The 13,710-nt window shown below is 38.6% G+C and overlaps 1 protein-coding gene across 1 annotated transcript in view; it reads right to left on the reverse strand.

The window, feature by feature from the left end:
- CRACD (capping protein inhibiting regulator of actin dynamics) overlaps nucleotides 1-13,710 on the reverse strand; it is a 130,178-nt gene that overhangs the window by 18,139 nt on the left and 98,329 nt on the right. The window contains 1 exon segment of the mRNA XM_036382140.2: nucleotides 8,461-8,596. Coding sequence (XP_036238033.1) covers nucleotides 8,461-8,596 — 136 coding nt within the window.

Raw genomic sequence — 13,710 nt, forward strand, 5'->3', positions numbered from 1 at the left:
GTCCCATTTTTGTCCTGTGATACTATGAACAAGTAATTCAACTGTGCAGCTTCTATTCAGTGGAAATGTCAGGTACTTACACAGTACCCTAAGAGAAGGTTGCTGCTGAGAGCTGTGGAAGATTGGAGTAGATAGTAGGTAAAACAAAGATTTTTTTTTTTTCCCCTATAGCATAGAATCAGTAATACAACACACACACGAGGAGTTGTTAAGGAAAGATATCCTCTAAAGGAATTCAGGTCAGATTAGTCTTTCTTGCCATAGTTCCCAGTGGGCTAGACTCTTATACCAAGTTTATCCATACTATCCCAAAAACATTAACAGTTTTCTGTACTGAACCATTAAAACAAAAATTACATGCAGAAACTCCTCATAGTTAGGTTATTAAACTAGAATAGCTTTTCTCAGTTTCCTCACTGAGACAGTAATTTATGCCCATTTGAATTTTGGCAGAAAGTAGTGTAATTTGAATCGTAAAGCATTTTGGCACATAGTGGGTAGTACTGAATGGCAAACTTTCATTCCCACCTGGATTATTGGCATAGTCTAAAGGCAAGGGTTTCACCAAGTCCTTGCAGGCTTTTGTGTTAGCAGTGGAGCTCTCTGACTTGAAATCTCACATGCTTCCTTTGTATACATGGGAGCTGGAAGGGGCAAAAGGAACTGTATAAGATCATGTGAGGCCTTTAATTCTGCTCTATTCCTGCAGGCCTTCTAAATATTAGAATCAGGATAAAATTATTTCAGAAAAAAAGTCTTAATTTGATAATGTTTTTTCTAAGTTGAGATTGCTCTTTTCTTCTTCCTAAAGTCACATACCAAGACAAATAATTCTCCTGGGCAGAAAACTGGAACTATCAGCATTGCTGAGCAACCACTAGGAAAATAAGGATCTGTGCATCTGTTCATGGTGGGAACATGCACACATTAACATTGCTTGCAGTGTGTTTTGGATAAAGGGATGGTGTGTTACCCTTCTGATCTTCTTACAAGTTCTTGATGTAAGTGTGTGTGCAGTGCTTGGTGGGAGTTTGGTGGTGGGGCTGTTATGGAGAAAGGTCTTTGCTTGAAAAAGAATGGCCTTTTTAATTGCCATCAAGGGTGCTTAAGTGCTCTGCAGTAACAGTGTGCTTTTCTGTATATATAAAAGTTTAAAATGTTATTTTCCTGATATTTCCAAGAAATATACTATCGTCAATATTAAAGGACTGTACACAGTCGTGACTGTTTTTTTGTTTTGTTTTGTTTTGTTTTTTTAATTGTTTCAAAGCTTTAAATGTTTGTTTGCTCAGACTGGCATAAATTAGTTTGAAGATTGAGGAATAAACTCTAGTAACCCTCACCCTTCCAACACAGAAGGTGGTTCTCTGTATTATTTATTTATTGGCATTTTTTTCTTGATTTATCTTAAAAAACAAAATGCTCCACTATTAGTTCTCCACTGGCCAGTTTCTTTTGGTGCATTCTAATCTCTAAAGCTGACACTAAATACCAAATGAGCAAATGTCAAAATCTCAAATAGCTCATTGCAACTACTGAGCAATTTATTCTTATTGCTTTTAGAGAGTAATGTTAAACCTGCTTCTTGGTCTTTTTTAGAATGTGCTTATAATGTAATGCAATGTGATTACCTTCTCAGAACAATTCCACACTATTGCATTTTCTACCTGGTCAATCATAAAAATTCTAAAAATGCATCATCCATAAAAGAAAATAAAACCCACAAATTTTACTTGGGAGAACACTCAAATAGTCTCACCCAGAGATGGAGATACACCACTTTTAGATGGAAGACCTTTAAGAAGAGGCCATAATCCCTGAAAAGGAGCATCTGCTTTAAATTTCTCGAAAGTTTCAGTTAGACAGATATTTCTGAACACATAATTATAAATCCTCTGTAGTTAAGAATTCCCTGTGCTGACAGTTTGTGGATGATTGTTGCCTAAGGAGGATTATTTGCAATACCAGTCAGTAGAAGTTGCAGGCATTGCATTTTGTTCTTCTGCCATTGCATAGTCATGGCTAAACAGCCTTTTGAAAATCTCCACAGATGCATACTGGGCTCAGCCAAAGGACCTTGGTCTCTCTTGGTTTGTTCAAGAAGACTTGTAATTTAGCAGCCAGAAACTACCATCTTGCTCTGAAATTTGTCAACGGGAGCAGAAGCAAACAGATGAACTTTCTGTGCCTGCACCTCTCACTTCCAGCCTTATCAACTCCAGTGGGCATTCCTGGTCCCTCAGTTTGCAGCCAGGGGACAAACATTTCCACACGACTTACAAACCCTTCTCAGCCCCAAAACAGCTCAGATACCACATACTACCTACACCATGGAGCAGGGGCTGGAGACACCACACACAGGGGAGCTTTAGGATGAGATCCAAGCCAAGTTTACCTCATCCTCATCCACTTTTTTTTTTTTTTTCCTGGAAGATTCATGAAATTTCTGTAAGATTCTTGGTAGCTTTTCTATTCACACACAACCCGGGTGGCTTTCAGTGTGATAGTAAGGTCTGCACATCCAATACAGACAAACAAATACTAGGAATTTAGAAAAATAATTTTAAGTTTATATTAATCCAATTTTTAAAATCTTTCTTGGTAACTGGACCATGACACAAGCTCACTTCTATTTCATGCAAAATAATTTGCTAAAATGTGATACTACTTAGCTGACACCAGCTTCCCATTAATAACTTAAGGAATAAAGCTCCTAAGTAAAATTGTTCTGCGTTGTCTGGCACCTGCAGCTAATAAAAAAAAAGCCCAGACTTTCAAAGCACTCTTTGCATTTGCATAGGAAATGCCACAGAACAAGTTTTCCATATTAATTGGCAAAGAGCCCAGATCAGGCTGTACATCTCCTCTCTCACTCCCATTTGGCTCCTCTTCTGTGTACATGCCTACTTGCATGTCTGTTGGATTCAGGCCCCTGAAACTACATCACTCTTAGGGCTTCATGTCTGGACTGAATCCAAAACTAGATCCACTGAGCTGCTTGCTCCCTTCAGTTAAAAACCATTAAAACAGAGTGTACTATTCCAGCTGATTCCATTCAAACAAGGCTTACAAGAAATGCTGGTCACAATTCCCCTTCAACTCAAAGATCTACTCTTCATATCTGCTTGCAATGCCTAAATATAACGAAACTTAATTGAAATTAAGTTTTCTAGTTATATGTAAATGGAAAATAATGACTTAATTAACACTTGTCCTAAAAAGAGGTACACTGTTGAAATTCCACTTGGTCCTGTACAGTCTCTCAGAATGACCCAAAAATCAAATGCCTTGGGAATACATAAAACAGGATGAGCCTATACTGAGCCCATATTTGTAAATGCTCCAATGATTTGTGGCATCTGAGTAATTTTTATACAGTCCAACTTTGCCTAAAGAAATATTTGTTTTGATTTGGAAGTATTACTATTTCAACTGTTGCTCATGTGTTCTCATGCTGTGAAAGACTGAATAATTGTTCTCTATTCATTTTATCAATTCCACTCATAATTTCAGGCATCTCTATCATATTCTATCTTATAATTTCCTTTCTAGGCTCAGAAGAGAATTCATCTAATTCATGCTGAAATATGGAAGTGAGTCTACTTCTTAATCCAAACTGGAACATCTGCAGCATATCTAGACAAATTAAATACACCACATAAGCTTTTTTTAAATCAAGGAGAAAATAAACTGGAAAGCATCATGTGAAAATTTATATTGGTATAGCTTTAGAAAATAATCCAGGTATAAAATTAACATGGAAACCTATAGAAAATTAGGAAAATAACAAGTATTAGCACAGATGTTTTTGATACAAGATGCAGGGAGGAAATTATTCCACTCTCCATTACTGGAGCAGCATGTGGTTAGGGGCATTACACTTGTAGAAACTTTTTGGGAGAGTCCAAAATAGTAGAATGTGAAAGAGAAAACTGTAAACAGACCTCTAGAGATGTGTATTTGCAACAAATCCAGATGTGAATGAAGATTTTGGTGTGCAGTGGTGATGGGTCACTTACACATACTCATGTGTAAAGAGAAGATTTTGTGGAGAGGCTTGAAGAAGCATCTGTGGCATTTGTCACATCAGTCTCTCCTAAAGCAAAGCAGATGCAAGGAAGGAAAATTTTCCTTCCTTGGAAAGGAAGCTCATTTTCAGGGATTACTATGATCATAGGAACAAGAGAGTCTGCCCAAGAAATGCTTGAATGATTTAGAAAAAAATTATCAATTTGGTTTATAAAGCAAAAAGAATTTTCAAATATGAGGAAAACAATTTGGTTGCAGTGGCACTAGAAAATATTGGCAACAAAGCAATTAATTGTAAGAAATACAAAGCTAGGCAATCATGAAGTGAAAAATCACTCCCAATTCTGAAAAATTGAGACCATCATGGTAAAAGATAATAGTTTTGAGGGTTGAAAAACAGCTTTGTAGATTTGTTGAGATCTGGGCAATAAGGAACAGAAGATACATTGGGAGTGGCTGGTAGAATTCAGATGTGCAATGCACAGTGAGGGAAGTACTGGCTTGGTATTAGCTAAGATATGCTAATGACTGAAAGAAATGTAATCCAAAACTGTACAGTCATAAGGTCTGACAAGTATAAAATTATACAGGTCATTCATCATTACAAAATCAGGGAAATATTAATTTTAAAAATATTCCTTTTGCATTTGACGAAGAAGTTTGGCTTCACAAACAATGTTTTCTCATCATTCATATCTGTATAATAAATAGGTGCTTTATAGCTTTACAGAGCAGAGAGGGTTTATTTTAAACTACATGGCCACCTGAAACAAAAAGGATGTAACCCAGTAGTTCCTAAGGCCATAAGCCATATGTCACAGTCAATCTTTAATATTTCTTGCAGCTGACTGCTGCAGCCACACAGATGTCAGATGACCAAAGATAATTTCAGTGAAGGCAAGCAGTGGAGAACAAAGGCAGTAGCAGTGCCACAACATGGCATCATCACAGTAAGTGGGAAAGAATAGTGTAGATGCTTCAGGAAACCAATGTTTTAAACAAGCTTCAATTTTGCTTGCTGCAGTTTTTATGAATGTGAAATAAAAACTCTCTTCTGTTCATTTGCTGACCATTTCTGGCAAATATCAGATGTAGGAAGAAGAGTCACAGCTAGAAAATGTCAGAGAATTGTTTTAAGACACTTTGATGGGAGGAGAAAACCAACCCAGCAACCTCAGGAAGGGAAGGATGTAAAGTGAAGCTCCAAGAGTTGGGTTATGGGTTTTTTTCTGACACACTGCTAGATTTACAGTTTAAACATTCTTTGTGTCTTATTCACAGCCCTGTATGACAAGTCAAGCAACAGATCCCCAGAAACTAAAAGTGTTCAACATTAAGAGTACCGGTGCCTGTGTACCATCTCTTGCTGGGAGTAGGTTCAGGCTGGCTTTCTACCCTGGATCTTAAGAATTAGGTAATGATAAATCTCAACAGTTCCAAAGAACAAGGACAAGACTGCTTTTACAACACCAAATGGCTTCAGTCTAAGCAAAATAACTTCAGGATATGCAAGGGCTGCTGGAGGTTTATGAGAGGTCAGGCTTTTCTCAGCCTGAGTTCTAGCACACAGTAAAACCTTTGAACATGACCAAATCTATTTACAGAAAGCATGATAAGATGAATACTGCCAATCTGAAAATCAATAAAACCAAATGAGAGCAATTCCAGAAAGATCTAGTTTACCTTTCATGCATAATTAGAAAGAGAATTCCCACAATAAGCAGCTGAACCAGTGCATGGGCTGGCCAGCTGCCCAGATTACTACGGAGTTTGCACCATTACACAACATTTTTTGTGGGTTCATCAACACTCTGAAGTCAGCAAAAATTAAAAGGAAGAAGGAAGAAACATTTTGGTCATCCCCAGAATGAGATCCAGCACCATCAGTATTAAATGGCTTGCATTGCTATTCTGACTTCAAAACCCTTTTCACCATGCTGTCTCTTAGGTTTGTAAGCGTGGACTTAAAAAAAAAAAATTACGTTTTACAGAACGTTTTCTGTACTACCTCAAAAAAAAAAAATCCTGAAAAGGGTTAAAATCTGCAGAGCTTTTGATCTCCATCTGGAATGCAGCAAGTTTAGAGTCAGAATGGGGCATGGAATCCTGGCAACCATTCTTTACTGAAGAGTATGTTGCCAGGTGAGTGGGAACTGGAAGTGTTGTGCTTCCACCCTGACATACAAGCCTGGCAAAGCCACAGTAATGCTGGAGGCTGGCCTGAATTGCCTTAAGGAGAGAGAGACTCTTCAGAAGAGAGAACTGTCCCCCCTCTTAATCCACTGCTTTAAGAAATACAGATGTTCCCAGCTGGGTTAGCTTGCGGAGAGATTTCAAAGTTGATAGAAGCTTCTGGTATCAGGAGACAGAGCATCAACATTTTCTGTCACTGCAAAATCACATAGCAAACACTGGCTCATAGAATAGCAGGAAAAAAAGGATGGGGTATGTAGTGCATAAAACCTTCAAATAGGAATAATAGTCCAAATAACTCATTAGACTTGGACTCAACTCTAAGGTAAAATTGAATTGTGCAATGGGATTTTGGCATGACTTTTTCCTAAAACTCAGGGAACAGTTGCAGAAGCCACGGCTAGAGAAATGGGAAAAGTTACAAGGTGGGCAGCAATTTTTGAAGATACAAGAAGTGTGCCCTGGGCTTATTACAGGGAGGCTTTCCATGGGTTTACAAAAAAAATCCATGGACATTTAGATGAATATATGACTGTTCTGTGTGAACATGTAAATGCTGAAAAATGTCATTTGCACTCCTTATGCATTCCTTTTCTGAATGAATAAGTAGCTCTCACCACCATCATCAGAGTTGAAAAATGAATCTGGTATGTTACAGGTGGGTTCCAGATACACTAAAACAACAAAAATGAACTACCATCATTCAGTTTTAAATAAAAAGGCAAGCACATTTTTTACATCAAGCAGCTGAAACAATATTGTCCCTTAAAATACATGCAATTAACCACACTAAAAAAAAGGCTTATGCAAAGATATGAGCAAGAAAGTACCACTGGCTATTTATTTTGTGACTTTCAAGGGTGACATTTTGCTCTTATTTTCTTGATTTAGCATTTGCTCAGTGAACATGGTTATTACCAACTGCATTAATTATACTTTTTCTCAAGTGGCTTAGTTTAGCAAAGGCACTAATTTCCATTGAGAAATTTAAGCTGAGTTTTGATATGAGAGAAAACACCTCTGGAATGAAAAATTATTCAGAGTAAAGCTAGTATACAGAGACCAAGAAAACAAATCCAACAGATAGGGAGGGCACAGCTCCCTGAAAGAGTTGGTGGGCTTTGTAGGGCAGGCCCACATACCTCAGGACTTTACCTGGAGTCAGCAGTCATTTGAAATATAATGGTTTCCAGCCTGGAAAATAGTATACACCGAATCTACCTGACCCAGGGAAATTTAAGCTGAAAAGCCAGCATAAGGGAATTGGAGATGTCCTAGTGTGGCTTCTGCTTCAGAGCTCATCCACAGTCAGCATGGCTAGCACTATGCAGGTGCTCTGTCTGCTGACAGCACCAGGCAGGAGGCAGCAACAATTCCATCCTGAAGGTCAGAGCTGTCCAATTTCAAGATCTCTCAATCACCAGGAAAGATGGATTGTGGGTGGACTTCAGAGGTAAGAGAAATCAATGGTATTTTGCTAGTCATCTTCAGGGTAACAGCACTTGCACAGCATTAAAAATTCATCAGCATTTTGACAGGATACGTCAGCACCCTGAACAATAAAGTGCAACATGTTTCTGAAGGACAGCTCTCGCAAGGTCTAGAAAAGCATAAAGCTGGGAATCTTACAGATAAACAGGGAGTAAAGCAAAAAATTAGTTCAAGCACTAATGGGAGAGAGTTCTGGAAAAGAAGGGAAAGTGGATCATATAAAGCTCTTTAGAAGCAAATACCCAAATATGTTGTTTATGCTTTGGAGAGATAAACAAATCCACCTTCCATGAAAACCAATGAAAGTGCAGTGAGAAAAAAGAGAAAAAAAATGTAATACATATAAACATATAATTAAATTGGTTTTGGCAAAGAACTCTTATTTTGCATGCCATTCCCTGCCCTCAACACAACCTTCCTTTTTTCTCTCATTACCACATTTGTAGGACTGAGGCATACAGATCAGGACATGCCAAAACCATGAGCTCAATTCAGACGAGTCCCACAGGTGCAGATGTTTCTGCAGATATGTTTACAGCATCACTGCTGTACCTTTCAAGACCAAAACCTGGAACTTCTGCAGATTATCTGAATTACTTGCAATGGCTCTTGGCCAGAGAACTTAACATGCCTGAGAAACTGTCCCAAGGCTACAGGAAAATCAACCCATCTTTATGCACATTTAACATGTTCTGGAGACCATTTTCCATCACATTTTAAATATTTTTCCCACTTGCAATTTCTTACCTGAAGAATTTTGACTTTTCCTAAAACGTTCTCCTGTGACATTGCTTGAATGGCCTGTTCACTCTCTGTTCTCCCATCAGGTATGAAAATACTGTCATGGGAAAAAGCTCGACTGCCCATAGAATAATGGGGGGATCTGTTAAAGAAAACAGTCAACAAGTAAGTAAGTGCTGCAATTAATTTATGAGAGTGACTCTTCATATCATGGTTGTCCTGCTGTATGGATTTCCCCCCCCCCGCCCCGCCTTGCCTTCTACATAAAACTTTGTACATTCTCAGTGGAGGGGTATCCAAACACTTTTGGTTTTCAAAAGTTTAATGGAGGTGCACGATTCCTTTATATACAGTCTTCTTCCTTGGAAGGACCTAGAGTTGGGTGTTTTGAATAGGAGTGTTGAGAAGTTCAACTGATTTTGCTTGTAAGCCTCAATTCTAACTGCTTCTTTCAGGATACAGACTAGATGGTGATGATGCACACCTTGCCAGACTGCATATCTAAGAAAGTGCATTCTTGCTTAGTGCCACTGTTTGGGAGTGACACACTGCCACTCCTGCTCAAAGAAAACAGCAGGTGCCAAGCAAAGGGAGCTCTGTAACACAAAAAGAGGTGTTACAGCGCAGGAAGCCACTTCCATAGAGCTGCCTCCTTTGGCTGATTACTCAGCACTTCCTATGGCCATGAGCATGATGACACTAACAATAAAAGGTTATCACCAAACCCCCAGACTGCCAAGAAGCTTGTTACACCAAGCTGTGTGTCCTTGATTGGCCACAAAGAGCAAGAAATGCCCGTGTGCTGCTGCTAAACTGAGCACTGATGCCAAGGAGGAGGGTGTGTCACAAATGAACCTGTTATATGGCTCTGATTGAAGTCCACAGGCAAAGGCATGAAATGAAAAGGAGTTTAATTTACCAGAAATTATTATAATGAACTTAATTGTAAGAAAACTTAGAATTTAAAAAAAAAAAGGCTAGTACTTTGGGGGCACACTGAGGGAAAAATGTATCTGTTTGAAAGTCATGTTTTGTCTCACCTAGAATATCCCATGGTAAGTGAAAAGCCCATAATCTATAATCATGATAAAGCCACAATTTTAAAAACCAGAACAACTGCAAGGTCGTAAATCTCTCCTTTTAATAACCTGTTGGCAACCTTATAGAACCCAATTATAGTTTCAGAAAACAATCTGGAGGGGAAAAAATATAGTTTTGATACAGATCTATCCAACATAACCTTCTACATATGATTAAAACATTATAAATAAGTATTTCAGCAAAAGCAATGAAGATGATACTTCCAGAGAAAGACATAAGTAAAAGAACAAAAAAGAATTAGGTTTCACATATTTAAGAAGATCAGTATATTAACTTTTCTGCCTTTTAAAAAGTTCTAATTGTTCATGAAGTGTTCAAGATATTTCTATTCATACTTTGGAAACAAATAAGCTGGAAATGTATTTATTACATTTTCATCTCATTTTTCCCTGAGGTATTTTAAGTAAAAACAATAATCTTTTCTTACAAAGGGAGAGTGTCATATATGGTTACATAACCCTGTTGAAAGTGATCAGATGATAGACTATTCTTGACTTTTATAACAGAATTTCTTGGAAGTAACCTGAAAATAACAGGATAAAAAGTCCCCCAAACCCTCTCCCTCTGTCTCATATATGTATAAAATACTTTTGCACTCACAAAATAATCAATCCAAATCTGGGGAGAGAACACACACAGTGTCTTAATTGTTTAATCTTTCATACAATCACAGACTAACTGAAAAACTTCTTTTCATCCAGAATAATATTTGAGCAACATGCTTAATTTGAAACAAACCAACACACAAGCAGGCAAAGAGCTGGTCAATATTCCACAACACTTTTAGCCATGGAAGAAGAGGAACATTTAACTGATGCCATATTCTATGTTAGATTTTTTTTTATAAAACCCACAACTCAATTGCCTCTGGCTGTTAAAGGTAGTACAACTTTAAAGTTTCTTTTAGAAACCTTTTATTAGAAACCATAAAATTATATTTTTAAACTGCTTCTAAAAAGGTTTCTATACCAAATCACTGTGACTCAGCCAGAGCTGTGGGAAAATTGCATGGCAGCGAAATACCTCTGCCTTGCTTGGCCAGCCAGGAGTCAACCAGTGAACCACAAGTTGAGAAGTGTCCCTTACACAGAGACAAATTCCTAGCAGGCCTGGAAATGAATGGTTCGACATGAAACAGAGTGAAAGTTGGCTTTTCTCATATGACTGTGTAGGTCTGTTTGAACTGAAAGCTCCAGCATTGCATTCAACAAGGCAGGAAGGACACACACAAAATCTGACAATCCAGGCCATGGCAAGCCCTCCTGCACTTGCACTGTTCAGTGTGTGAGCCTGCGGCAGGTGCAGGAGGCAAGGCCAGTGGGAACTGGTTGCTTGCTATTTACCTGTGAGCTGAGAGATCTGCTGAGAATGCAGGTCCAGGTCATATTGTTCTCCAGAGAGGATCCTCTCTCAAATATTTTTCCAGCTATGCTGTGGCTCAGATACTTGTGGCTTGGTCTCACAGCTACTCACTGTGCATACAACACCATTCACACCTTTTGCTGTACAGTGGGTTGGACTTCTCATACTTAAAATCAGACACCTCATGTATATTTGTGTTGTTTGTTACAACTAATTAGTAGGCAAGGGTTGCAATTCAGGCACCAAAGAGTTCAGTGACTTGTTTGGAAGCTGTTCATGACCTTACTAATGAATTGTTAATATTGAAGTTGGGAGCAGCCAACCTGCAGCTTTGAAACTGAAGAGAATTTGCCAGGAGTTCAAACCCCAAAACTGAATTGACCAACAGCAGGAATACTCTGACTGTAGGAATTGCCTGATAAGACCTGAATCTCTATGGAAGAAAAGAACAACTGCTGAGGTCAGTTCTGGTGGACTGCCTGGGTGAAAGTCTTCCCCACCCTGCTGCAGACCTGAGGACACTTTTAGGAATCTAGTCTCTCCTCCTGCCTGAAAACTTGCCAAAATTTCACTTAAAGTCTACTTTGGGGACAGCAGCCCACATGAAGCAGCTTGGCAGCTCCATGTGACCTGCAACCATAAGTACATCAGCACTGAAAATCCAGCTCTGTCTTTGACAAGTGCCCCCAATGGTACCAGTGGCAGGTTAGGACCGTGCTAAACATTTACAGCATCTCCAACATTCTCCCAGACACCAACTGCTCTCCCTCTCTCTCTCTCTTCCCTTGTTACAAGGCACACACAATTTTGTTTCATAACAAAGGGAGGACAAGTATCTGAAAGGTTTTGTTTCAGTTTTTGTTTTCTTGTTGACTTTGTAATAAAACATACTCCAAATTGTCAGAACATGAGACAGTCACAAGAAACCCCACAGTGAATTAATGCCAGACTGCTCTCTACTCTATTCCTTCGAAATGCTTTGCAAATATGCTGAATATTTAAGAAGTGGGTGAATGAGCAATTCTGCTAGCCACATGTCCAACAACTGGTAAAAATAGTTTAAGAATTTTGTTTAAATATCTATGTAGGCTAAAGAACATCGGAAAAAAGATATTCACACATCATAGTAACCTAGTTTCTTTTACAGGCAAGTTTAAATAGCAGTTAAGGTGATTTCCAAGCTACTTGTACTTTCTGAAAGGTCTATTATTTTACTCCCTTGGAGCCCACAATCCTTTCACATTTTCCCAGTTGTGAATTTGACAGATTATATCACAAAGGTCCTTTTTCCACTCCATTTTTCACTTTGCTCATGTTCTACTTTTGGAAAGACTGAATTTCTTTTAAGTCATAATACAGTATGAATAATTGAGTTTCCTTTGCTGCTACCCATCTCTGAAGTTTTTCTCAGAAGTCTTTATACAATAACATCCTCACAATCCACATTTACAGACTGTTCTCCCTTCAGTTAAAAGGAATATCAGGAATGTCAATATCAGGAGTGGATTTCAACAAATTCACAGCATGACAGAGATATGGGCTACAGTCACAGCCATAGCTGAAGGTATTACAGTTTCAAACTTCCATATTACTTCCAAGAGATGTGGGAAAACAGGGGCATCAGTTTATGAGCACTTCTGTTGATAATTCCAGTGATGACACTTCAGAGGCTGTTTGTGCTGAAAATAGTTGAATCATCATCTGACTCACTTTCAGAAACCTGACTAAATTATATGAATTATGGATGTTCTATATCAAAATACAAAGCACTTTTAACAAATCCTTGAACCTGTTCTCTCTGAAGATGTGTTGCAACCCAAATATCATGTTCCAGTTTCAATTGCAATAGACAAATTTTCAAAACTATTTTTTTCATACTGAGAGCAAAGTTAAATTCTATTTGCGCTTTATCTTTATCCATTACTCATTCTTGCTGAGGTATCTCTGTGTGCTAAGAAACTCAGAGATGTGAAACAAATCTCTCCCAGTAGAATGGGACCACCCTGAGCCTACAGGAAAAGTCTTACTTCTGTCCCATGAAATGCAACAGAGACCCTCTTTGGACCCTCCCTCAGCCATCTACTGCTATGAACCTATTTAGGATGCAATTTTCCATCAGTTCTAGGTACCTCAAGTCAGGACTGGGTGAGGTATCACACTTTCTTTATCCTCCTCTCCATGTGTTCCCATCGCCTCTTTTGTGCCTTATTAGTGGTCATTGTTCACATGAAATCCCCCCAAAACATTGGAACTCAAAAATCCACACAAATTCCTGGTTCAGCTGAGCAAATCCTGACACAAGTTTCCATGCTAGCTGCATATCTAGAGAGCTGTTGGAAAGAGTCAGACACCAATCAACATTTACTGCTGTGGTCTGCACCCTGAACTACACCAGAGCATGTGGAGGGACACCACTTTTGCACAGAATGCAACATTATTGTATTGACGCTGGTGGCTATGATGTTTTTAGACCCCATTTTTCTCCAGAGCGATTTCTTCTCTTAAAGACAAATGTGTGATCCTTTAAAAAGGGGAAGCTTTTCCTGAAAGGAGTACTGAGACCTCAGCTCTTATATAATCCCATGCTGGTGCATTACTGGAGTACAGAAATCTCACACCACCAGTTGCCTCTTAGTGTGTCATAAATGTTCCTCCCACTCTGATATTAAAGAGTTAGAAATAGAAACTGGAAAATAAAGGGAAAGAATGAGTTGTTCTGTTCTTTTATGTTTATAGAGACTAAGTCCAAAAAACCCAGAGTCTCATGACTTTCACTCTTGTAGATTTCCATTA

This window comes from Molothrus ater, chromosome 4, assembly GCF_012460135.2.
Source record: "Molothrus ater isolate BHLD 08-10-18 breed brown headed cowbird chromosome 4, BPBGC_Mater_1.1, whole genome shotgun sequence".
Lineage (NCBI taxonomy): Eukaryota > Metazoa > Chordata > Aves > Passeriformes > Icteridae > Molothrus > Molothrus ater.